This window comes from Hyperolius riggenbachi, chromosome 9 (genome assembly GCF_040937935.1).
Source record: "Hyperolius riggenbachi isolate aHypRig1 chromosome 9, aHypRig1.pri, whole genome shotgun sequence".
Taxonomy (NCBI): domain Eukaryota; kingdom Metazoa; phylum Chordata; class Amphibia; order Anura; family Hyperoliidae; genus Hyperolius; species Hyperolius riggenbachi.
Genome location: NC_090654.1, coordinates 262,992,359 through 263,019,716, shown reverse-complemented (window position 1 = coordinate 263,019,716; position 27,358 = coordinate 262,992,359). Strand labels below are relative to the sequence as shown.

The 27,358-nt window shown below is 47.9% G+C and overlaps 1 protein-coding gene across 2 annotated transcripts in view; it reads right to left on the bottom strand.

Annotated features, from left to right (window-relative positions):
• The window catches only part of STON2 (stonin 2), a 120,118-nt gene that overhangs the window by 67,666 nt on the left and 25,094 nt on the right, over positions 1-27,358 (bottom strand). For both annotated transcript variants that reach the window (XM_068254438.1, XM_068254439.1), the window contains exons 2-4: positions 23,287-23,397; positions 17,882-18,109; positions 9,744-9,938 (exon numbers count right to left, since the gene is read on the bottom strand). In XM_068254438.1, the coding sequence (XP_068110539.1) occupies positions 9,744-9,938; positions 17,882-18,109; positions 23,287-23,356 (493 nt within the window). In that variant the 5' untranslated portion in view covers positions 23,357-23,397. The remainder of the gene's footprint in view (positions 1-9,743; positions 9,939-17,881; positions 18,110-23,286; positions 23,398-27,358) is intronic.

Genomic DNA, 27,358 nt, shown 5'->3' with positions numbered 1-27,358 from the left:
CAGAATTAAGCTAAATAAGGAGGTGGCGAGGTTCTTTATTAGGAATGGGGGGTTGGCCATACGACACTTTGAATTAGAGGAAGAGATCGGACTGTTCTTAAGAAAAGACGGGGTTCATCTTAATGATATAGGGATGGACTTATGGGCCCTGGGCATCGAAGATGGGATCCAGAGAGCTTTGAGGTTGGGGGCCTCAAGGGCATAAGGGGTCACGCCCTTGTCGTGGTGGAGGGGTAAAAAGGGGGCTCCGGAGGTCAGTGCCTTGGGAAGGAGATCTGTCACGGGACAAATCCGGTGCGTTAAAGGGAATCAAGAGAGAGACGACTTTGGGGCATGCAGCTGTCCCCGAGCCGAGCTACGCGGCTGGGGGCCGGTTCAAGGCTGCATGTCACACGGGTGTTTTGGATTTCGAGTTTCGGTGCCTCCAGACCCTTTTACCCCAGCTCTTGGTGGATATCGTTTTTGGTTATGTTGTGGTTATCTATTTTGTTTTTGGAAAATTGTTAATAGGCTAAATAAAGAAGGGGCTGCTATGGCCTTAAATTAATCCAATGCCTAGTAGTCCGTGTCTATTATTTATAAGCTTTAAGTTGAGTGGGGAATGCTGGGGCATTTGGGTGGGTAAGGGGAGGTAGGCTCTACCCTTATCATGCAGAGAGTTAAGGTGTCTATACATCAGAATCTAATGTATGTATGTATGTATGGAATCTGATGGGATAGAGATCAGTTGCCTACCCAACCGCAGGCTGATTCCTAATCGATTTCAGCATGTAATCTCTCAGGAATTGGCCTTGTGACGCCACATCTGCTGCTGTTCCTGCAGTGTATAAATACACATGTATGTGTACATTTATGCATTATCTGTCCTGTGTTGCGGTGGGCATCCGTCTTCCGAGTCTGCTGCTGGCATGGCGCGCCTGTGACGTCACACACGAGCCCGCGTGCTATGCGCTGGCAGCATGTATAGGCAAGGGCGTTGCTATGGTCTGAAGAGATCCGGAGCACTTTTAGGCACCCCAGCTGGAAAATGGGTGTGGCCATGCACCAGAATGTGAGTGTGGTCATGGATGGAGCCAAAATTACATGACCTTAACAGTGGTCTAAGTAGGCCTGCTCAGCAAAATGCTTTCATAGAAGAACCACTGATCCCTGCATGCCGCCATAAACGCATCACAGTTCCCAGTATGCCCATACCGTGCGGTATTGTCACCATAAAAATCAAATTTCAACAGCAACTGGTCTGAGTGTATTAAGTGATAAACATACTAATCCTACATTCAAAACTTGCTAAACTTTTTCTGCTGTTATGGTTTGTAGTTATCACATACTTTAGGAGCACTGGCGCTAGTGCCAAACAGTGCCAAATAGTTGAATGCAGGGAGTTCTTTTTATCTATAATATATTCCTCCTCTTCCATTTATTTCCCTGCCTAGCTGCTTATCAGAAACACCCTCTGATTACTTGTGTTTACAAGCAAGGCTAAGGTGACTAAAGCTGGCCATACACTGGCCCGATTTACCGCCGTTTCGACAGCAGATTCGATTCATTTCGTCCGATCCCGTCGATCGCGCCGTGCGGAAAATTACTGTCGATCGCCCGCGGGTAAAGAGCGCATCGCTAGAGGCGTTCGAGTGCCCGACGACCGACGCAATAGAGCCCGCATACATTACCTGCTCCGCCGGCGCGACTGCCCCCGCTCGTCTCCTCTTTTCTCCGCTCTGGTCTCCGGCATGCCTTCACTTATTCCTGCCCGGCAGGAAGTTTAAACAGTAGAGGGCGCTCTACTGTTTAAACTTCCTGCCGGGCAGGAAGAAGTGAAGCATGCTGGAGCCGGAGACCAGAGCAGAGAAGAAGAGCGGAGAGAGACCCGGGAGTCGCGCCGGCGGAGCAGGTAATGTATGTGGCGGCGGGGGGATTGGCGGCAGCAGCACCACCACCACAACAGATTGTGATCGGTTTCAGGCTGAAATCGGTTCACAATCTGTTTGCAGTAAAGGTAGCCATACGATCCCTCTCTGATCAGATAGGGATCTGTCTGTTGGTCGAATCTGATGGCAAATCGACCAGTGTATGGCCACCTTAAGTGATTGGATGTGTAAATAAAAAAAGACAGTGCAGTTGTTAGTATACACCTCAGTGGAAGTGTCTGAAGACTCTGGGAGGAGGGCAGATAATGAATACACAATAAGCAAGAGAAGGGAGGAAAGAAAACAAGAGTCAGGGAGGATAGGATGTCAGCATTAGCTTGGCAAGATGGTCACTGCCTAGAATAGGATTTTCTGCTTTTCCTTTATAAAATTCACAGGAATCATTACGTGGATAGTACAATACATCTGTTACGTAAGTAGAAGTAAAATGTATCTATTTCTATGTGTTTTTTATTTCTAGGTTAGCATGGGTGTCGCTTGTTCTTTAAGGCACCACTGCTGACTCTTCCTGGGGACAACCGGGGCACCCCAGAATAGATCCGGGCACGTGCCACTGATCTTTGGGGCTAGCAAGGCCCCTGTGTATAATGCTAATAAAAGAGCAGCGGATTCGGAAGAGGGATGGGCACCGCGACACAGGACAGATGGGCACCGCGACACAGGACAGGTAATGTATAAATGCACACACGGGGGCACATCTATATACTGGGGAAACAGCACCAGGGGTTTTGTCATGTTCCTCGTTTATCCAGATATCGCGCGCAATTACTGCGGTGCAACCGATGGACCCCAACGCCCCAACATCTTGCAGCATGTCTGATCGACATGCTCGGCCCGAAATTGGTCACATCATCGACTGGGCATGCACTTGGCGGCACCAATTTTCATGCAATTCTATAATAATTATCGCTAGATTAATGAATACCTTTAAAGAGACACTGAAGTGAAAAAAAAAAATTATATAATGAATTGGTTGTGTACTATGAATAATTACTAGAAGATTAGCAGCAAAGAAAATATTCTCATACTTTTATTTTCAGGTATATAGGGTTTTTTCTAACATTGCATTATTCTATATGTGCAGATTACACAACACTCAGCATTCAAAATGAGTCTTTCAGAGCAGTCTTTGAAGTAATGACCTCTACTCTAGCAGAGAAAAAGTAAACCGTTAACTTACAGTTGAGATAATAAAAGTCAGATAACAGCCCTCTCCACGACTAACTTAGTCGGAGAGCTTAATGGCTTGTTTGCATAGAGATAACAACTGGAGTTTCTCAACTCTTCCTGTACTGGAAACAATTACACTGATGTATCTGATCTTAATGTTGTATTTCTTAGCTGTACTACACATACAAATCATAATATCATCATTTTTTTCCGCTTCAGTCTCTCTTTAAGGTGGCCATTAACGGTCCAATTTCTAGCGAAAAATCGTTTGAGTGATCAGATAATTCTGATCAGATTGGTTGTAAATAATCTCCGTTGATGGCCACAATAGATTACGAACAATTATAAAAACAGTTGTGCAATTGGATTTTTCGTCAAACCAAAATTTGGATTTTGTTGTAACTTGTGATAGATAGGAAGCAAAGATTGGTTCGCTGATGGTGTAATGAACGATGCATTACGATATTTCACTTCCAATCAGAATTATCTGATTGCGCAAATGATTTTTCGGTAGAAATTGGATTGTTAGTTGCCACCTTTAGTGTCAGCAGTGCGGAGGTTAGTTTAGGAGTTGAGAAGGGGGAGGAGAGGTTATCAAAAGGCTCATACACACGGGGCACAACTGTCGCCACAAACACGTGGTACGCGCATGTCTGGGCGACAGTTGCCCCGTGTGTATGAGGCGCGCACCCCGAACTGTCGCCGGAGATAGCAATTGCCGTGCGATTGAAAAGTTCAATCGTCGGCAACTTCTGTCTCCGCAACTGTCGCTAGTCCGCCACGCGTACTGTGTGTGTATGTGCGGACTAGCAACAGCTACCCACAGCCAGAAGGGAGCTTCCGGCGGGGGGGGGGGGGGGGGCGAAACTTTCGGTGACAGCTTCCGCCGCGTGTAGACAGCTGTCGCCGAGCTGTCGCGCACACATCTCCTGTGTGCTAGCAACAGCAACAACGGTAGCCCATGTGTATGAAGCTTTATTAGACAAAGGTTGGGGGTAAATTGGTGCGAGTGAGACCACTAGACCACCAAGCTATTCCCCTCACTTCATCTATCTAGTAGTACAACCCGATTAAGTATAAACCAGCACAACTCGACAAAGAAGCAGAACTCGACACATCACCAGTAACCACAGCAACCAAATCCCACCCATATCTGCACCACCACAGTCTGTACAAGTTTAGCCATGCAGTCTGTGTATTGGCTTTCTCAGTTTCCCCGCAGTTTCTTTTAGTTGGATTATTGGTTGTTCCTGGAGACACAGTGTTAGTAAATAAGCCTTGCCTATAGGAAATTGTGTGATATACAGCAATGTAGGAAATACATACATGTTATCCAATGTGAGAGGTCAGGATTTCCTGGCTGGAGCTTCATGTCTGGTCAGTGTAGGGTGACAGTGTGGTCACTGTACAAAGGACTGCAGACCCCTATCTCCCACCCCCACCCTGCCCGTCCCCTCCCCCATACCACCTGCCCCTCATCTGCCCCCACAGCTGTATTATCACTTTCCTGGAAACCACAGAGCACTTCCATTCACAACACATGACACTCCCCTGGGAAGATACAACACAGGTCCTCAGAATCTGGTCATAGCTCCTCACACACTCCTAGGAGTTCTGGTTCACCAGGAGCTTGCTGGGTAATCTGTAACTCTGGGTGTTTCATGTCCTACTCCATAGAGCCACATGAATCCATGCCAGGCACTGACGAGGATCAGCCAATCCGAAACGTCTGTATGCATGTTGGATCAGGGCATAGCGTTTTCCCAAGCGCTTTAATGAATAATTTATTCATTTCCGGGTCTGGTTACACTCGGGTTCTTGTCACACTTGTGGTCTGGTCACACTCGGGGTCTGGTCACACTCGGGGTCTGGGGTCCGGTCACACTCGGGGTCCGGTCACACTCGGGGTCCGGTCACACTCGGGGTCTGGTCACACTTGGGCTCTGGTTACACTTGTGGTCTGGTCACACTCGGGGTCTGGGGTCTGGTCACACTCGGGGTCTGGCCACACTCGGTATCTGGCGTCTGGTCACACTCGGGGTCTGGTCACACTCGGGGTCTGGTCACACTCGTGGTCTGGTCACGCTCGGGATCTGGTCACACTCGGGGTCTGGTCACACTCGGGGTCTGGTCACACTCGGGGTCTGGTCACACTTGGGATCTGGTCAGACTCGGAGTATGGTCACACTCGGGGCCTGGTCACACTCGGGGTCTGGTCACACTCGGGGTCTGGTCACACTCGGGGTTTGGTCACATGGTCACACTCGGGGTCTGGTCACACTCGGGGTCTAGTCAAACACACTCGGAGCCTGGTCACACTAGGGGTCTGGTCACACTCGGGGTCTGGTCACACGCGGAGTTTGGTCACACTCAGAGTCTGGTCACATTCGGGGTCTAGTCACACACACTCGAAGCCTCGTCACACTTGGGATCTGGTCACACTCGGGGTCTGGTCACACTCGGGGTCTGGTTACACTCGGGGTCTGGGGTCCGGTCACAGTCGGGGTCTGGTCACACTCGGGGTCTGGTCACACTCGGAGTCTGGTCACACTCGGAGTCTGGTCACACTTGGAGTCTGGTCACACTCGGGGTCTGGTCACACTCGGGGTCTGGTCACACTCGGGGTCTGGTCACACTCGGGGTCTGGTCATACTTGGGATCTGGTCACACTCGGGGTCTGGTCACACTTGGGATCTGGTCACACTCGGAGTCTGGTTACACTTGGGGTCTGATCACACTCGGGGTCTGGGGTCCGGTCACACTCGGAGTCTGGTCACACTTGGAGTCTGGTCACACTTGGAGTCTGGTCACACTCGGGGTCTGGTCACACTCGGGGTCTGGTCACACTCGGGGTCTGGTCACACTCGGGGTCTGGTCACACTTGGAGTCTGGTCACACTTGGAGTCTGGTCACACTCGGGGTCTGGTCACACTCGGGGTCTGGTCACACTCGGGGTCTGGTCACACGGTATACTGCTAGACGGGTAAGTCACATTTCTTGAATGTTCATAAATTACATTAAGAACGGAAAGCACATTGTATTGAATGCATTGCGGCGCACAGCGCCTGTACCATGGAAAGTCGATGTAGGCACAGGTAGTGGTGTATTTCAGGTGGTAAGCAGCAATATATCCTCAGCTATAACAGAAGCTGGTACATCTCTCTTTAATAAAAATGATGGCAGAGCCCCCCCCCCCAGCAATATCTTCCAGCATGCTCCGCTCTGACTGGCCATCCTGGCGGCGGCCCACCCAGCACGGGAGGATTCCAGGCCCATCCAGCTGGGCACCTCTTTGTTGTCCTGACATAACACATTGCTGGCAGGATGGAGCCGTCACCCAGGAAACTCCCCCCCACCCCTGCAACACACAGCGTCCCCACACCATGACACTGGGAAAGGGGGGTTACTATCTTATGTAGGGGAAACACTTACTGATCTTTCCCAAAAATAAACTCAGCTTTTTCTTTTACACATTGCTGAACAGGATTATAGACGAGGCAGGCTAGGCAGGTGCCTGGGGCCTAATGGGCATCAAGGGGCCCAACTGCCACCTTTTTTGACCCTTCTCCTACCTTAGCTTACTAGACAGACTATAAAGTGGAACCAAAGCTACTATATTGGCTTGGGCCCCATTTCATCTTCACCCTTCTTTGATGAGATACCTTGCAGCCACCTTCAGTGATAAAACCAATGGCTGCTTAGCTGTAGGGCTTATTATGGGAACGCAGTGCATGCTGGTACTTGCAGTTCTTGCATCACCTCGGGATCCCCAGGAACTGGACTACCAATTTCCCCTTAGCCGTCAGAGAAATCACAGTTTCACACCTCCCAACTTTTCCAGATCAGAAAGAGGGACACTTAAGCCACACCCTGCCACACATCTAACCACGCCCCTGACACACCCCTAGTCGTGCATACTATAAAAATTTCATAAGAAAAATATGTTGTTTTGCAATTCAAACCACACCGGTCCTTTCTCCCCTGGTTTATTTTCCTTCATATTAACATTTGAGAATAAGAAAAATATAAATTTAAAGGATGGGAATAAAGTTTAGAGCCAATTACGCACATTTTAAGAAGAAAATGCATATATTTACATAGACCTGAACATCAGTCCTGAAGGCGGGGCAGATGAGAGAGAAAGAGGGACAGAGGGGCAGGGGTCCCAAAGAGGGACAGTTGGGAGCAATGCTGTTTGGAGGGGGGGGGGGGGGGGGTCATGTTTCATAACAAAAGACACGTTCAGCAGAGACAAGCTGGAGACGGGATTTCCTGAAGAGGGAGCCGTCAGGCAGGACTTAAAACTGCTGCCAGGCGACTGAAGCTAATTCAGTTCTCCTACAGGTTGAAATAGGAATCAGAAATGAGAAATACAGCCTGATCAACTACTAGGCAAAATAGGCAGACGCTTGGGGCCTGGCTGATGTCTCCAATGAGTTCCTACCCCACCTCACTTTATAAAAAAAAAAAAGGAAAAGTGACAAGCAGGGGGAGTCAAAATTGCTAGTCTGAATAGGGGATTATTATTATTATTTAGTATTTATATAGCGCCGACATATTATGCAGCGCTGTACATTGTATATATATATCTTGTCACTAACTGTCCCTCAAAGGAGCTCACAATCTAATCCCTACTATTGCCATATGTCTATATTATGTAGTGTAAGTACTGTAGTCTAGGGCCAATTTTAGGAGGAGCCAATTAACTTATCTGTATGTTTTTGGAATGTGGGAGGAAACCGGAGTGCCCGGAGGAAACCCACGCAGACACGGAGAGAACATACAAACTCTTTGCAGATAGTGCCCTGGCTGGGATTCGAACCAGGGACCCAGCACTGCAAGGCGAGAGAGCTAACCACTACGCCACATTTCACTCTGGTGACAGGATCACGTGATCACACTAAACCTGAAATCAGACCTCATCCCAACCTCAGTAAATCAGACCTCATCCCAACCCAAGTAAATCAGACCTCATTCCCATCTCAGTAAATCAGACCTCATCCCAACCTCAGTAAACCAGACCTCATCCCAACCTCAGTAAATCAGACCTCATCCCGACCTCAGTAAATCAAACCTCATCCCAACCTCAGTAAATCAGAGCTCATCCCAACATCAGTAAATCACACCTCATTCCGATCTCAGTAAATCAGACCTCATTCCCATCTCAGTAAATCAGAACTCATCCCAACCTCAGTAAATAAGACCTCATCCCAACCTCAGTAAATCAGACCTCATCCCAAACTCAGTAAATCAGACCTCATCCCAACCTCAGTAAATCAAACCTCATCCCAACCTCAGTAAATGAGTCTTCATCCCAACCTCAGTAAATCAGACCTCATCCCAACCTCAGTAAATCAGACCTCATCCCAACCTCAGTAAATCAGACCTCATCCCAACCTCAGTAAATCAGACCTCATCCCAACCTCAGTAAATCAAACCTCATCCCAACCTCAGTAAATCAGACCTCATCCCAACCTCAGTAAATCCGACCACATCCCAACCTCAGTAAATCAGACCTCTTCCCAACCTCAGTAAATCACACCTCATCCCAACCTCAGTAATTCAGACCTCATCCCAACCTCAGTAAATAAGACCACATCCCAACCTCAGTAATTCAGACCTCATCCCAACCTCAGTAAATCACACCTCATCCCAACCTCAGTAAATCCGACCACATCCCAACCTCAGTAATTCAGACCTCTTCCCAACCTCAGTAAATCACACCTCATCCCAACCTCAGTAATTCAGACCTCATCCCAACCTCAGTAAATAAGACCACATCCCAACCTCAGTAATTCAGACCTCTTCCCAACCTCAGTAAATCACACCTCATCCCAACCTCAGTAATTCAGACCTCATCCCAACCTCAGTAAATAAGACCACATCCCAACCTCAGTAATTCAGACCTCATCCCAACCTCAGTAAATAAGACCACATCCCAACCTCAGTAATTCAGACCTCTGCCCAACCTTAATAAATCACACCTCATCCCAACCTCAGTAAATCACACATCATCCCAACCTCAGTAAATCAGACCTCACCCCAATCCCCGTAAATCAGACCTCATCCCAACCTTAATAAATCACAAAAAAAACAAAAAGAGTTAACTGTGGCGAGTGCACTGCATGCATATGCCATAAACCACATACAGTAGGTGGTGCAACATCCGGAATCAATATGTGAACGTTCATTCAATAATGCAAAGAGAAAAAAAGCAATTCCAGGAGCAGCTCATCCAGTGTAAGAAGTTCAACTTTTAATCATCTTCATTTAAAAGGCAAGACAATGGCATAAAATATTGCATGTGAGAAACAATGGTACTTATCAGATCACTGCAGCAGCATGGAGGTGCGGAGGTATAGTCGACGGCCGTTTCGCCCCAAATCAGGGCTTTCTCGAGACCTCTTCCCAACCTCAGTAAATCACACCTCATCCCAACCTCAGTAAATCAGACCTCATCCTAACCTCAGTAAATCAGACCTCATCCCAACCTCAGCTAATCAGGCTTACTTCTGAAAATAAGGCAAAGATATGCCTCATACAGATGGATTTGCACGTGACGTGTTTCGTGAATTAGGGCCACTTCATCAGGTTATTGCTTATATTCACAATACATCTATATGTATATTCAGTGGAGGTTATTACCTGCGGAGCCGGTGCCCGAAGCATTGTCACTGGTGATGTCATCGGTGGGGCCGGTGGACATGTCGGTGTAGGAGGGGCCAATACTCGTGCTGCTGTCTTCATAATTGGCCTCTGAGCTGCTTTGTGACGGCAGCGGCGGACGTCTGTGTGGGCTGTGGCTTGATGAACGCCAATCTACCGCTCTGGGGGCAGGGTCTGATTTACCGGCAATACCACACGGTAAAGAAAAACACAAATGGAATAATCATAACCTTTAGGTCACATCAGTTTTCCTTCAAAACACCTAAAATCATTAATTATTATTATTCATTTTATCTTCATACAACACACTAACTGAATGCCAAGATCAGGCTTGCATTGGGAGTGGCTGCTCAGTATGAGTAGGAGGGGCTAGGCTGAGGTTAAAGGACATGGAGAGCTCTGGATGGGTGGTGATGGTCTGGTGATGTCACCATCAGCAGAGATGAGCAAGAATTCTGCTCCCTCAGGAAGTGCAAGCCGGGCTAGCAAATAAAAACCACTAGCTGCTTCTCAATTGGCCAGTAGCCAGCTGGCTAGCGACTTTTATTTGCTAGCGCAGGCAGCTTCAACTTCTTTAATAAGCAGAGAAGCCAATGAAAGAAGGTGGGAATAAATGTTTGTTTACATAGTAATAAGCCTGATAAAGTCCCCACAGTACTGTCTTTGGCCCCTGGTATCAGTGAAAGGTCAGAGTGGTTTATCTAGCACAGATAGGTCCGAGGAATATATCCTGTTTCGGTAATTTGCCTTTATATCTTGGCGGTGAGAAGGTTACGGAGGGACTGTATGATTTACCAGCGATTTTCCCCGCAGAGAAATGTTAATAATAATCTGCGATAGGTCAGGAGAGGCGGGAGGGTGTATGAGCTCTGCACAGAGCGGATATATGAAATCTCCAGCTGCGATTAGATCTTACAGAATGTAATAACGCCTCGGAATAGGGGATATCAATATGTCTCGCCGCCTTAGAAAGGCGAGAGGCCCGCAAACCACGAATATAATTTCCTGGCCAAGTCTCCGACAGCGCTGACACGGCCAGGCGTCCTAATGAGATTACATGGTGGAGGTATTAAACTGAACACGAGGTGAGAGTTATATGGAGGCTGCCATATTTATTTAATTTTAAGCAATACCAGTTGCCTGGCTATTCTGCTGATCCTCCGCCGCTTATACTTTTAGCCATAGACCCTGAACAAGCATGCAGCATATTAGGCGTTTCTGACATTATTGTCAGATCTGACAAGATTAGCTGCATGCTTGTTTTCGATGTTACTCATACACTACTGCAGCCAAATGGATCAGCAGGGCTTTGTTTAAAATGAAACAAATATGGCAGCCTCCATATTCTTCTCACCTCACTTTAAAGGGGAGCTCCACTACTAAAGCTGGCCATACACTATACAACTGTGTTTTCCATCGGCACCATGATCAACCTACGATCTGTTAGAGATTTAACAATATTATTACTTTAAATTGCAGTCTAGTAAACTCCCCCAAGATGTCACTGGGCTCGATTCACAAAGCGGTGCTAACCCAGTTAGAGACTTTAGCCGTGATAACCATTGCACCATGCTTGTGAAAAGCCAGTTTAGGCGTGATGAGTTTAGGCGTGATAAGTTTAGGCGTTGTGACCGAGTGTCACAGGCTCTTATAGGAAAGGTTATGGATGGTGTGTATATAGCACCTCGTTTAAGGTGCTTGGTCAAATAAAGCTCCAGGAAAAAAAAAAAATGTGTGTGCTAATTTGGCTTTTTCAAAAGCCGGTTAAGGGTCCTGGAGCTGGCCAGGGAAGTGTGGGTGGGTTCCCTGGCAACCTGGCCCAGTCCAGGTATTACACCTGTGCAGGGTGGAGCACAGGTGCTGAATAAAGGTCAGCCAGTCTGACCAGGAAGGAGCTCACTTGGTTCCTGTACTCTGGAGGGAACAGAGCTCTCACATGGGAGAAAAGGCTAAACTCTGCATGTACAATGTAAGTTGCCATGTTGTTTGTAGGTTTTGCTACAATACTGTTTATGTATAGTCAGTCAGGGACTGCAGTGAGACAGGTAGTTGCTCAGCCGAGCTAGGTTTTGTTTTGTTTGATGGAGTGTTTGTATTCACTGGCAACTGTTTAATTTTCATAAATAAACCAGGCAGGAGCCTGACTTTTACACTATTGGAAGCATGCTGTCTCTTCTATGAACTGTCTTAACCCTGTTGCTATGGGTAACCGCTACAGCGTGATAAGTTTAGATCGCACGCAAAGCAGCGCCATTAAACTCTATGCGAAGTGCACCAGACTTTGCTAGCGCAAAACTTTTGATGAGCAGTGCACTGCAGTGCTAACCCAGTTGGTGCTATAGTTATCACGCCTAAAATTATCACACCTAAATGTATCACGCCTAAACTTATCATGCCTAAACTGAGTTTAGGCGTGATAAAGGGCTTTTCACCAGCGTGCTAACTGTTAGCACCGCTTTGTGAATCAAGCCCATTGTGTGTAAAATGTGATGATTATCTTTATTTAACCCGTTACTCTCCCAACCCCCCCCCCCCCCCCCTCATTCCAGAACCTGTATGAGCCAAAACCAATTCTGGGTACCAGCCCCCCCCCCCCCCCCCAAACCCCCCACCCACCTACTTTTGTACTTGGCGAAATAAATTATTTTCATTCTAATCTATATGGGATTGTTATTTCCTGTATTCTCTGTGATCATCTCTGTTCTAAGTAAGCTGCATTTCTTGATGGTGGTGTATGATAAATCTCTAACTTGTTATACTGGGTGCCTATCTGCGTGTACAGAACACTTATCAATATCACGATCAACATCACCAAGAACGAACATTGCCGTTTTCCTTATGCTGATCGAAATGTTGATGATCACAGGTTGATGGCGGGAATGATGGAGAATTCCATTTTTGCCCAGTTACAGTAGGGTCCCGGTGATCCAGAAATCATCTAGCCAGCTCAAAACCGCTGGCAGTGCTCACAAAAGTGAAGGCCAACTTCTTAAGCTGGGTACACACGGTACAATTTTCCGTCAGATAGATGGATCTATTAGATAATTTCTAACCTATCTGATCAGATTCCGATCGATTTTTGGGTACTTAATGCAAAATCGATCAGAAACAATTTGGACATCTGCACGGGATGCAATTTCTTATCAGATCACTGGTCGATCCCATGGAAAATTGTACCGTGTGTATGAAGCTTTATGCCTGGTGCACACGTGCAATTTCCAGTCAGAAAGATGGGTCGAATAGATCATTTCTGACAGGTCTTATCTGACTTCCGATCATTCTTCTGATAGATTCTCAGATCACTATTATACAAAATCGATTGGAAAAATGATCAAAAATAGATTGGACCTGTCGAAAACATATGTTATGTAAGTACATCAAGTAGTTATCTACTTATATGTGTGGGGTGTTTTTGCCTGGGATAGTATGGCTGTCCCTGAGATGAAAAACTAACTATAACAAGTACCGTACCTTGTCTATATACAGTGGGATGCGAAATTTTGAGCAACGTTTTTAATCATCATGATTTTCCTGTATAAATCGCTAGTTGTTACGATAACAAAATATCAGTTAAATATATCATATAGGAGACGCACACAGTGATATTTGAGAAGTGAAATGAAGTTTATCGGATTTACAGAAAGTGCGCAGTAAATGTTTAAACAAAATTAGGCAGGAGCATAAATTTGGGCACCACAAAAAAGAAATGAAATCAATATTTAGTAGATCCTACTTTTGCAGAACTTACAGCCTCTAAACGCTTCCTGTAGGTTCCAATGAAAGTCTGGATTCTGGTTGAAGGTATTTTGGACCACTCCTCTTTACAAAACATCTCTAGTTCATTCAGGTTTGATGGCTTCCAAGCATGGACAGCTATATTTAACTCACACCACAGATTTTCAATTATCATGGGCGTCCGCACGTTGGGCAAAATGGGGCATGCACCCCCCTTGGCCAGCTGCTGCTGCTCCCGCCCCCCCCCAGCCACCCGAACCCGCAGGAGGGGGAAGCAACACAATTGGAGGGGCAGCAGGGACAGCGGCGGAGAGGGGGCCAGACCACCCACCTCCCTCACCTGGGTCTCCTCCTTCTGGCACTTCCCCCCCCCCCCCCCCCCCCCTCCAAATTAGCAGCGGCAAACAGAAGCGGGCATCAGCGGGTGGAGAGGTATTACTCACCTTCTTCCTGCATTCCGGGCGATGGCACGCAGTGTCATCGTCACGTGACACTGGTCACCACCGCTCTGTGCTTCCTGATTAGCGGAAGCACAGTGAGTGGAGGAGAAGTCGGAGACCAGTGTTACGTGACGATGACGCTGCGCGCCGTCGCCTAGAACGCAGGAAGAAGGTGAGTAATTCCCCTCTGCCCGCTGATGCTCGAATCTGTTTGCCGCTGCTAATTTGGAGGGGGAAGCGCCAGAAGGAGGGGACCCAGGTGAGGGAGGTGGGGGGTCTGGTCCCCCTCCCTGCCGCTGTCCCTCCTTCCAGGATTCCCCCATACCGTGGGCAACTATGCTATACTGGGGGCTACTCTCTCTGCCTTTTTGATGTCCCTTTTTGCTGTCACTCTCTCTCTGCCTTTCTGGTGTCTCTTTCCTTCTGCTGTCTCTTTCTCTCTGCCTCTCAACTCTCTCTCTCTGCTGTCTCTCTCTCTGCTGTCTCTCTCTCTCTCTCTCTCTGCTGTCTCTCTCTGCTGTCTCTCTCTCTCTCTCTCTCTCTGCTGTCTCTCTCTCTCCCTTTCTGCTCTCTCTCTCAGGCATCCGCCTGTGAAAACGCTTGGCTAATGTATTTCAAAGGGATGGTGCACACCAGCGGTTTGAGGTTTTTAGCAAACCGCAAACGTACCTCCTGCAGCACATTTGCGGTTTGTAGAAGCGTTTCTGCCTCAATGTAAAGTATAGGAAATGCAAACCGCTCTGGAAAACGCTACATCAGAGCGGTTTTCCAGGCATTTTTGTTACAGAAGCTGTTCAGTAACAGCTTTTACTGTAACAATATTTGTAATCTGCTACACAAAAACACTCCAGAAAACGCTAGGCATGTTTAGAAAACGGCTCTAAACATGCCTAGAATCCCTCTGAAATCTGCTCCAAAAAACGCTAGCATTTTGAAGATCTGCTAGCGGTTCTGGTGTGCACTGGGCCTCTCTCTGTTTTTCTGCTGTCTCTTTCTCTCTCTTGCTCTCTCTATCTGCCTCCCTGCTGTCCCTCTCTGCCTTTCTGCTCTCTCTCTCTTTTGCTGTTTCTCTCTCTGCCTCTCAGCTGTCACTCTCCCTCTCAGCTGTGTCTCTCTGCAGTCTCTCTCTCTCTCTGCCTTTCTGCTGTCTCTTTCTCTCTCTGCCTCCCTGCTGTCCCTCTGCCTTTCTGCTCTCTCTCTCTCTTTGCTGTTTTTCTCTCTCTGCCTCTCAGCTGTCACTCTCCCTCTCAGCTGTCAGCTGGCACCCCCCTCCCGCCGATTGTTACCCTCTCCCACCCACTGGCACCCTCCTGCAAAATCTGGGGTGTGGCTTAATGCCACACAGGGGGAATGGCTTAAGTTTCCCTGTCACTACCTAAACTGGGGGGCACCTGTGCCGGAGGCACTCGCAATCTAATCCCTACCTTAGCCCTAGTCTAATGACCCACCATTGCTAAGTTCATGTAAATTTGGCTCCACCTGTGACCACACCCACATTGTGGTTCATGGCCACGCCCGTTTTTCAGCACGGCGCGCTCTCACCCATTTTTGCCAACCCCCCCCCCTTCCTGGAAAAGATTTCTGTGGATGCCCATGTCAATTATAATCAGGTCTGGGGACCGAGATGGCCATTCTAGTACTAGTTCCGCTGCATGAATGCCTTAGTGGATTTTGAGCAGTGTTTAGGGTCATTGTCTTGTTGAAAGATCCAGCCCCGGCGCAGCTTCAGCTTTGTCACTGGTCTCCAAAATCTGCTGATACTGAGTGGAATCCATGCATCCCTCAACTTTGACAAGATTCCCAGTCCCTGCAATGGCCACACAGTCCCACAGCATGATGGAACCACCACCATATTTTACTGTAGGTAGCAGGTGTCCAAATGTGTTTTAGCATACCTCAAGCGGCCCTGTTTGTGCTGTGGGCGGAGAAAAGGCTTCCTCTGCATACAGCATCTCCTTGTGTAAAGTGCGCCGAATGATTGAACGATGCACAGTGACTCCATCTGCAGCAAGATGATGTCTGTGGGTTGACTCTGACTGTTCTCACCATTCGTCGCTTCTGTTTATCCGAGATTTTTCTTGCTCTGCCACTTTGAGCCTTAAATTGAACTGAGCCTGTGGTCTTCCATTTCCTCAATATGTTCCTAACTGTGGAAACAGACAGCTGAAATCTCTGAGACAGCTTTCTGTATCCTTCCCCTAAACCATGATGGTGAACAATCTTTGTCTTCAGGTCATTTGAGAGTTGTTTTGAGACCCCCATGTTGTTACTCTTCAGAGAAATTTAAAAGAGCAGGGAAACTTACAATTGACCCCCTTAAAGACTCTTTCTCATAATTGGATTCACCTGTGTATGTAGGTCAGGGGTCGCTGAGCTTACCAAGCCAATTTGAGTTCCAATAATTAGTCCTAAAGGTTTTGGAATCAATAAAATTACAACAGTGCCCAAATTTATGCACCTGCCTAATTTTATTTAAACAATTATTGCGCACTTTCTGTAAATGCAATAAACTTCATTTCACTTCTCAAATATCACTGTGTGTGTCAAGAGGACAACGCAGGGCTCTACAACCACAAAGGGGCAACAGAGCTCTATAACCACAAGTGGGCAACACAGGGCTCTACAACCACAAGGGGGCAACGCAGCGCTCTACAACCACAAGGGGGCAACGCAGGGCTCTACAACTACAAAGGGGCAACGCAGGGCTCTACAACTACAAAGGGGCAACGCAGGGCTCTACAACTACAAAGGGGCAACGCAGGGCTCTACAACTACAAAGGGGCAACGCAGGGCTCTACAACCACAGAGGGGCAACGCAGGGCTCTACAACCACAGAGGGGCAACACAGGGCTCTTCAACCACAGGGGGGCAACGCAGGGCTCTACAACCACAAGAGGGCAACTCCCCTCTCCTCCTCCTTCCTCCCCTCTGCCTCTGAAATCTCTGGCTAGTAACCTTCTCCTTCTCCTGCCCAGACTGAGCTCCCATAAGCCCTTGCTACTAAGGCTCAGAGTGCCAAGGCTCTATGGAGAAGCTGTGGGAGAGACTTGTTTAGTTTATAGGAAATTAAAAAAAAAAGGATTTGGCTTGAGGAATGCCCTATAAACTATATGTAAGGGGCACAATTATGCAATGAGTAAAAGTTTATCTCGGATCCACTTTAAAAGGAAATAAATATGGCAACCTCCATATTCTTCTCACTTCAGTTGACCTTTAAAGAGACACTGAAGCGAGAATAAATCTCGCTTCAGTGCTTAAATTCGACAGGGGCATGTGTGCCCCTGCTAAAACGCCGCTATCCCGCGGCTAAATGGGGGTCTCTTACCTCCCCAATCCCCTCGTGGAGTCCCGGGCAGCGCTTCCGCATTGACGCAGGGCTAACCGCTGCAGCCCTGCCTCAAGCGCGTCTGTCAGTGCGTATCTCCGCCTCTCCCCCGCCCCTCTCAGTCTTCCTTCGCTGAGAGGGGCGGGGAGAGGCGGAGATGCGCCGCTGATAGACGGTGCTGAGAGGCGGGGCTGCAGCCATTAGCCCTGCCTCAACGGCAGCAAAATCTACGACCAAGTTGGTCGTAGATTTTGCAGGGGGGGGTTTGGGGGGTAAGGGACCCCCGTTTAGCCGCGGGATAGCGGCGTTTTAGCAGGGGCACACATGCCCCTGCTGAATATAAGCACTGAAGCGAGATTTATTCTCGCTTCAGTGTCTCTTTAAGCGTAGCGCAGCATTGGGGACAGAGATAGATTAAGGTAAAATGGTCCCCTAGGCAAGTAACAATGGCGCACACCATACGTGCTGCCAAAGTGCGCATGGCAGCTTGTATGATGTGAACGAGGCCTTAAAACGCATGCATTTTTATAAATGCAGCAGTGCACTCAGGCCCTAAGTGATGACATGACAACCTGAAGCAATACATGAACCCAGAGATGATGATATATAATGGTTACCTGGCTGGCCAGTGGTGGGGGGAGGGGAGTGCTGTGTCTCTTCAAACTGCACCCAGGAGGAGATGTTGGATTTCAGGTTCCTCGGAGAGCCATCTGTGGGATCACTCCAGGATTTGTTGGGGTGGGAGTGGCTCTGACCTGCAGATGTAATTCTCTGTTCCTCCAGAAAGTTATTCTCATCTGCGGAGGGAGCAGGAAGTGGGTGCAAGGACTCCCCCTTGTGGTCATCTAGAAATAGATAAAATTTACACCTCAAGTCAAAGGGGAACTTCAGCCTAAACAAACATACTGTTATTAAGTTACATTAGTTATGTTAATTAAACTAGATAGGTAATATAATCTCTTACCCGCCCTGTTTTAAAAGAACAGGCAAATGTTTGTGATTTCATGGGGGCAGCCATCTTTTTGGTTGAAAGGAGGTGGCAGGGAGCATGAGACACAGTTCCAACTGGCCTGTGTCCTGATCACCCCTCCCGAGTCCCAGCTGCGCTCCCCTAGGCTTCAAATCTCAAATTCAAAATGTAAAAAAACAAATGTGCGCCAAAACAGCAGAAGGAGAATAACAACATCAGAAATCCCTTCATGCTTTGCACAGCATCAGGGGAAAAATGCCCGGGCAGTTTTCTTCTGTGCAGCTACAAATGAGGCTTGAGTAAGAAAAACAAAGTTCTGATGCTGTGAAACTGTTAAAGAAACATCAAGCCTTTTCAGTGCTGCTGAGTAGATTTTTAGTCTGGAGGTTCACTTTAAAACTGCAGCTCTTTGAAGTACATTTTGTAATAAAAAGAGCCCCTGGACGGTACATACCTCAGGAGGGGGAAGCCGCTGGATCCTAAAGAGGCTTCCCCCATCCTCTTCCGACACTCCGTTTAAACGCTGTCAGACGTAAATCGGCAGTGCTGGGCTCCAGGATATACACGATTCTGTGAAAGCCTTGCACAGGCACTGTAAGTGCTTTCCTACGGGCTCAGATGGAAATAGCTGAGCCAGATCAGATCCGCTCTACTGTGCAGGCACATGGTGTCTGCACCTGTATAGTAGAGCGGATCCGATCTGTCTGAGACCGAAGGTCTCTGAGGAAGTGGAAGTGCCGCGAAACGGCTGTTAGGCCGCCACCCTTGAGCTTTGTGCTTATGTCGGTGCTGGTTGCTAAATAAATGTTCCGAAGCAAAGTGGATTGGTGCCCCGGCTGCTACTCTTCCTGGTAAACCCGAAGGAAAGCCGTTATTGTGCCTGCGCTAGGCTCTCACAGGATTGTTTTGATCCTGGAGCCTGATTTTCGACATCTGACACCGTTGAAAAGGAGTGACGAAAAGAAGACCGGAGAAGCCTCTTAAGGATCCAGCGTCTTCCCCTTCCCGAGGTAAGTACCCCCCAGGGCAGGAACGTAACAATAGACCCTGCAAGGGATGCAGCCCCAGGGGGGCCCAGAAGCTGCAGGGGGCCCCCTAGGGGGAGAAGTTTTGTTTTTCCTGTCCTGAAAGACTGACAACTAAGGGCACAGAGAGAAAAAAACTTTCTGCTTTCTGCACAATCGTTCTAATGACTGCATCTGTTCAGCCACTAATAATGTATCATACAAAGTGTTGCAGACAAAGATTTGTAGACAGTCCCTATTCAGTGTTAAAGCCTGTCTAACACCCAGCATTTCAACTTTGCTTTAAAAGATTGCTTACAGCTTAGTAACTATTATGCCAGATTTTTTTTAAGCAGAAATTCACTGAATGGGTTAAACATGACATTTTAGTGTTGCATTTAGCTAGAAATCCGCATTTGTGCTGAGGTTTAGATACAAATGTATCTTTGTTTAGAATGCAAATAGACCTCTGAAAAGCCTGTCTGGAAAGCCCTCTGTGCTCTCTCAGAGAGGCGTTTGTTTATTTACATTGTAAATAGATACATTTGTATCTAAACCTTAGCACAGATTTCTAGCTAAATGCAACACTGAAATGTCATGTTTAACCCATTCAGTGAATTTCTGCAAAAAAAAAAATCTGGCATAATAGTTTCTAAGCTGTAAGCAATCTTTTAAAGCAAAGTTAAAATGCTGGGTGTTAGACCACTTTAAGCAGGGTCTTGTGTACAGCGCTGCTCTACCCCCAGCCTCTCCACCCCCTTCCCAAGTGCTCTGTACTGTAGTGATGCTGGAGAAGGGCGGGGTAGACAGGGCCTCATCCAAAGTTTTGCAGGGCCCAGTGATTTCTAGTTACGCCCCTGCCTCAGGCAGGGCCGGGCCGAGGCATAGGCTGGAGAGGCTCCAGCCTCAGGGCGCAGTGTAGGAGGGGGCGCAGAATTCATTCAGCTGTCATCCCTAATTGTGTTTGAAGCAGAAAGAAATAAGAAAAGGGGATACATAGCAGTGACTGCTACCCAGATAACTAGATATTAAGGTGTTGGGGAGGTTGTGGGCCCTGTGGCCCTCTTAGTCTAATAGCAATCAGTGTGTGACGGCTGGGGTGGGAGGGATGGAGGGGCGCACTTTGGTGTCTCAGCCTTGGGTGCTGGAGGACCTTGTCCCGGCTCTGGGGCCTCAGGGGCTTTTTTTTTTTTACAGAGTCGGTACACACCATGCAATTTTTCCTTCAGATTCTATTTCCAATCAAGAAAAACATCACATCCGGCAAACAAAAATTGGACAGCCTACTAATTGGCAGCGACCTATTCTAGCTTGAAATCAATTTGTTTCTCGATCAGAATCTGATCCACATACTGGAAAATATCGATGAAAATACTGGCTATCATTCTGTGTGTACGTCATTTCGATCAGAGATCTGATCGTTATTTGGACAAATGGCATAGTGTGTATGCTAGCTTTCTTCTATAGCTGATCGATGTCAGATATGAATATCAATCTGATCAATCGCTCGCATAGAATCTGAAGTAGAAATTGTGTGTACTCAGCTATATAAGGCTGGAGTCCCCCACTGAACTATGGACGACCTAAAGACTTCTTGCTGCTGCAGTTATTAGATGCACATAGCAGGAGCCCTTGTTACTCATTTTCAACACCTGGACTTATCTATTGACTAGCAGAAAACGTTGGCGCTCCCATATCAAAGTCTCTGTTAAGAACCCTATGGAATAACTGTGTTTTACATGGACATGTTTACTTGCTTGCACCTGAACTAAAAAATATGATACCAATTACATAAGACATGATAAATATCAATACTAATGAGAATAAAGGAATCAATGTACTATTGTACTTTTCAGATGTTGTCATTTTTTTGTCTGCTGTGTGGTGGAGTGTTCTGCCATATGCTGGTTGGCAGGTGTCAATTGCCAGCCAGCTCCTCCTCCAGTCCTTCCCTCCTTAATATGCTTATTAGCTGTGGGAGTGTACAATGTCTAGCCAGCTCCTCCTCCAGTCCCTGCCTCCTAAATATGCATATTAGCTGTGGGTGTATACAATGTCTGGCCAGCTCCTCCTCCAGTCCCTCCCTCCTGAATATGGTTATTAGCAGTGGGAGTGTACAGTGTCTGGCCAGCTCCTCCTCCAGCCCCTCCCTCCTGAATATGCTTATTAGCTGTGGGAGTGTACAATGTCTGTCCAGCTCCTTCCTCCAGCCCCTCCCTCCTGAATATGGTTATTAGCAGTGGGAGTGTACAGTGTCTGTCCAGCTCCTCCTCCAGCCCCTCCCTCCTGAATATGGTTATTAGCAGTGGGAGTGTACAGTGTCTGGCCAGCTCCTCCTCCAGTTCCTCCCTCCTGAATATGGTTATTAGCAGTGGGAGTGTACAATGTCTGTCCAGATCCTCCTCAAGCCTCTCCCTCCTGAATATGCTTATTAGCTGTGGAAGTGTACACCTACACAAGTATTTACCCCCATGTGTCACTGTGTGACCCTAAGGGACCTTTCACACTGGGGCAGAGCGGTGGGTCATTTTACCACACCTCACTGCTATGCTAATGAAAGCCTATGGGTACTTTCATACAGCATGTGGTGCGGTACAGTGCGCATACCGACGTTACAGCACAACCTCTGCGACGACTTGCGGAGATGTGCAGCGGACCAAAAGTCATGTAAGTCTATGGCGGCGCAGGGTTTGCCAAAGTGTTTACGTTGCGGTGCGCATGGGAGGAAACAAATTTTTACAATACGCTTCTGCACACTTCTGTATCTCCAAAACAGGAAGTGATTGCAAGCAAGCGTCACTTCCTGTTTGGATCCCGGCCAGAAGGGGATTACCGCATACTAACACGGTAATCCCTGAAGGCCTGTCTTTGGCGGTGCGTGCAGCCCTGGGGCAACGATGCCACCAATACACAGTCTGAAGCTGGTCTGAGCATTCTTATCTTTTAGAAAAAGAAAGATCAAGGAGGAGGGCTCCAGGGGGGTATGTGAATACCACAGTGAGCTGTCCACGGCACTGCTACATGAGTTCTTGCTGCCTCCCCTTGGAAACCTTTCCTTTCAGGAGAGTCTTGCAGAGAGAGTGAGAGAGGGGGGCTTCCAGCTCCCAGCATTACTAGCACTGCACCTGGTTCCTTGCGGCTCCCAGCATGACTAGCAATGCACCTTGTTCCTTGGGGCTCCCAGCATTACTAGCACTGCACCTGGTTCCTTGGGGCTCCCAGCATGAATAGCACTGCACCTGGTTCCTTGCAGTTCCCACCATGAATAGCACTGCATCTGGTTCCTTGCGGCTCCCAGCATTACTAGCCGTGCACCTGGTTCCTTGCAGCTCCTTGCATGACTAGCACTGCACCTGGTTCCTCGCAGATAGAGAAAACTGACAATTTATGCAGAATTATCCTTGTCTCGCAGAAAATGTGCATGAAAACAGTTAAGTGTGTCCCCTGCCTTACTATAAGGCTTGCCACTACTTCCAGCACGGCACAGAGCTGGACTGAAGGGGTTTCCTTTTTCCTCAGTAATAGGGCTATTTGTAAGGCTATTTGTAAGCAACACAAGAAAAATCTAGCATTGACGAGGAAATAAGGTTGCACTCTAGAACCAGAATAACATTTTGCCAGCTTGTTCTTGTTCTCCGCCTCCATACTGTCCATTAGCTCCACCCATCTATGTGAAGCCCTGCCCCCTATATGCACCAGTCTCCCACTTTTGTGTAAGGTGAATGTCCCACATGTGCATGTTTTATCTTTCATGGTCCCCTGCCCCTTCTTGTAATGGCTGACCTGAAGTGCAGAGACGACCCTCTTCATTGTTCTGCCCTCCTAGGAGCTACCTTCTCATTCCATTTCCAACACCCCCCACCCCCCTCTCCCCCAACCTTGTGCAGCAGTCTCTCTTTTTGTAGATGGATTTCTACTGTAGTACAGAGATGTTGGGAAATGTAAAGACTGCAATCAAATACAATTCTTTATCTTACTCTGCAGTAAGTGACTTCTGATTGGTTGGTGGATGTGTTGCTGCAAGTCTTCAAGAACCTTCGGATCTTACCTTGCAAATCATCATTGAACGACACCCACTGAGATTTTTGGGTGGCAACAGCTCTGTCCAGTGACGTCATGATGTCATCTTGTTTCCTCACTTATGGCAGGAGGGCAAAATCTGAAAAAAAAGGGAGATGCATGAGATAAAAATACCATCAAAGAGGCTGAATGAAATAAAAAAAAATTGTGAAAACAAATAATAGACTTCTTCTGAGCTAGTAGAGCTGATTATGCACCTGAGCAGAAAGTGATAACCGTGTGTACAGACTGTTGTCGACCTGTTCAAATTGTACACAGAAAGAGTGTGGGATGTCTGCAATAAAAGTGGTCAGACTGTACGCACAGAGAGTGTGGAGTGTGGAGTATCTGCAGTAAAAGTGGTCAGAATGTGCGCACAGGGAGTGTGGAGTATCTGCAGAAAAATTTGCAATGCAGTGGTTAGACTGTGCGCCCTCCGTCAGGGCTTGTTCACACTAGGGGCATTTTTGTCCTTTTTTTTCAAGCACCAGCGATTCTGAAAATCGCCCTAAAAAGCTTGTGCAATGATTCCCTATGAGAGTGTTCATATTTGAGCAGTTTGTTTCCGATCTGCTCAGTAAAGCGCTGTTTGTACCGTTTTCTTAGCGTTTTTGCTCAAGGGAAGGTATAGGGAAATCGCAAAGCGATTGAAAAAGCGCCTTGTACAGCAATTTCCCCAGCACTTTTAAGAATAAATACATTGTATTTTGTATTTATTCTTTTACGGGTCAAAGAGTTCACTTCCTGACTTGCGTCAGGAAGTGAAAAAACAAATCGCTCTGCTAAAGCGCCTTGAAAAGCGCTTTATACAAAATCACAGCGCGCAGCTAAGTGCTGGGAGGAGAACAAAAAATGCACAAAAAATAGAAAATCACTGCCATCAGCGATTTCGATTTTAGATGTGAACAAAGCCTCAGAGTGTGGGATGTGGTGTGTCTGCACATGAAGTGGTCAGACTGAGGGGCCGAGCGGGGTGTGATTGAAAATGAAGTAGTTAGATTGTGCGCATAGAGAGTGTGGGTGGTGGTATGTCTGCAGATGAAGTGGTCAGAATGTGCACACTGACAGTGCTGTAGGCACTGTAGTAGATTTGGGGCCCCCTTGTGGTCCTTTTGGTAAGTTGAAGTGGAGAGAGGACAAAGAAGGTGGCAGGTGGGTTCCTTGCCACCCACTGGGCCCCAAGCACCTGCCTAGGTTGCCTGGTGGATGGTCCTGCTCTGGTGTCAGTTATGTAATGTTTGCAGATGAAGAGGTCCAGACTGTGCGCACAGAGAGTGTCGTTTGTGGTGTGTCTGCAAATTAAGTGGTCAGATCATGTGCAAAGAGAGTGTGGGCTGTCTGCAGATGAAGAGGTCAGAATGAGCGCACAGAGAGTGTGGGGTTTGGTGTGTCTGCAGATGAAGAGGTCAGACTGTGCGCACAGAGAGTGTGAGGTGTGGGGTGTCTGCAGATAAAGAAGTCAGACTGTGCGCACAGAGAGTGTGAGGTGTGGTGTGTCTGCAGATGAAGAGGTCCAGACTGTGTGCACAGAGAGTGTGGGTGTGGTGTGTCTGCAGATGAAGAGGTCCAGACTGTGCGCACAGAGAGTGTGGGGTGTGGTGTGTCTGCAGATGAAGAGGTCCAGACTGTGCGCACAGAGAGTGTGGGGTGTGGTGTGTCTGCAGATGAAGAGGTCCAGACTGTGCGCACAGAGAGTGTGGGGTGTGGTGTGTCTGCAGAAGAAGTGGTCAGACTGTGCACACAGAGAGTGTCGTTTGTGGTGTGTCTGCAAATTAAGTGGTCAGATCATGTGCACAGAGAGTGTCGTTTGTGGTGTGTCTGCAAATTAAGTGGTCAGATCATGTGCACAGAGAGTGTTGCCGTGGGTGGTGTGTCTGCAGATGAAGAGGTCAGATCATGCGCTCAGAGAGTGTGGGGTGTGGTGTGTCTGCAGATGAAGAGGTCCAGACTGTGCGCACAGAGAGTGTGGGGTGTGGTGTGTTTGCAGATGAAGAGGTCAGACTGTGCGCACAGAGAGTGTGGGGTGTGGTGTGTTTGCAGATGAAGAGGTCAGACTGTGCGCACAGAGAGTGTGGGGTGTGGTGTGTCTGCAGATGAAGAGGTCAGACTGTGTGCACAGAGAGTGTGAGGTGTGGTGTGTCTGTATATGAAAAGGTCCAGATTGTGCGCACAGAGAGTGTGAGGTGTGGTGTGTCTGCAGATGAAGTGGTCAGACTGTGCGCAAAAAGTTTTGCACACAGACATTTTTGGTGTGGTGCTCTCTATGGATAGTATGCTCATTTTTTGATATACAGTATCCATCATGTCTGGAAAACCATAGTTGGTCATAGTTAAAAGTGACATCATTTTACAGTAATGGCTAAGGAACACACTAGGTAGAATCGCATATGCGTTTTCCACTATGTGCTATAGAAAACGCATATACGATTTTGCTTAGTGTGTTCCTACCCTAAAAGTAAGACTAAAATAGAGACAGGCACTGATGCCAGCGTATCTAGTAACCTAGCAACATCAAATCTGTCAGTGCCGAATACTATAGTAGTAGCTTGGCATCATTCTAGGGTAGTAGAGTAATACAAGACACTGCTGTAGGGTAGTTTGCAGGCTGGCACTGCTGTAGGGTAATAGTGTGCAGTCTGGCACTGCTGTAGGGTAACAGTGTGCAGGTTGGCACTGCTGTAGGGTAATAGTGTGCAGGCTGGCACTGCTGTAGGGTAATAGTGTGCAGGCTGGCACTGCTGTAGGGTAATAGCGTGCAGGTTGGCACTGCTGTAGGGTAATAGTGTGCAGGCTGGCACTGCTGTAGGGTAGTAATGTTCAGGCCATCACTGCTGTAGGGTAATAGTGTGCAGGCTGGCACTGCTGTCAGGTAATAGTGTGCAGGTCAGCACTGCGTTAGGGTAATAGTGTGCAGGCTGGCACTGCTGTAGGGTAATAACTGTGTGCAGTCTGGCACTGCTGTAGGGTAATAGTGTGCAGGTTGGGACTGCTGTAGGGTAATAGTGTGCAGGCTGGCACTGCTGTAGGGTAATAGTGTGCAGGCTGGCACTGCTGTAGGGTAATAGTGTGCAGGCTGGCACTGCTGTAGGGTAAAAGTGTGCAGGTTGGCACTGCTGTAGGGTAATAGTCTGCAGGCTGGCACTGCTGGATGGTAATAGTGTGCAGGCTGGCACTGCTGTAGGGTAATAGTGTGCAGGCTGGCACTGCTGTAGGGTAGTAATGTTCAGGCCATCACTGCTGTAGGGTAATAGTGTGCAGGCTGGCACTGCTGTCAGGTAATAGTGTGCAGGTCAGCACTGCGTTAGGGTAATAGTGTGCAGGCTGGCACTATTGTAGGGTAATCCTGTGCGGGCTGGCACTACTGTAGGACAATAGTGTGCAGGCTGGCAGTGCTGTAAGGTAATAGTGTGCAGGCTGGCAATACTGTAGAGCAATAGTGTGCAGGCTGGCAGTGCTGGAGGGTAATAGTATGCAGGCTGGCACTACTGTAGGGCAATAGTGTGCAGACTGGCACTGCTGTAGGGCAATAGTGTGCAGGCTGGCACTATTGTAGGGCAATAGTGTGCAGGCTGGCACTGCTGTAGGGTAATAGTGTGCAGGCTGGCACTATTGTAGGGTAATAGTGTGCAGACTGGCACTGCTGTAGGGTAATAGTGTGCAGTCTGGCACTGCTGTAGGGTAATAGTGTGCAGGCTGGCACTGCTGTAGGGTAATAGTGTGCAGGTTGGCACTGCTGTAGGATAATATTGTGCAGACTGGCACTGCTGGAGGGTAATAGTGTGCTGGTCAGCACTGCGTTAGGGTAATAGTGTGCAGGCTGGCACTATTGTAGGGTAATCCTGTGCGGGCTGGCACTACTGTAGGACCATGGCCGGATTTCTGGCAAGGCCACATAGGCCATGGCCTAGGGCACCAGATAAACAAGGGGCGGCCTACAGACAGTGGGCATTATTTGCATGGTATTATTTGCAAGTGTCCAAACAAATGAAAGGGGTCAGGATAACTGCACTATTAGTACTAGCTGGAATCTGCCTGTGCTGTGCTACAGGCAGCTGCAGTCC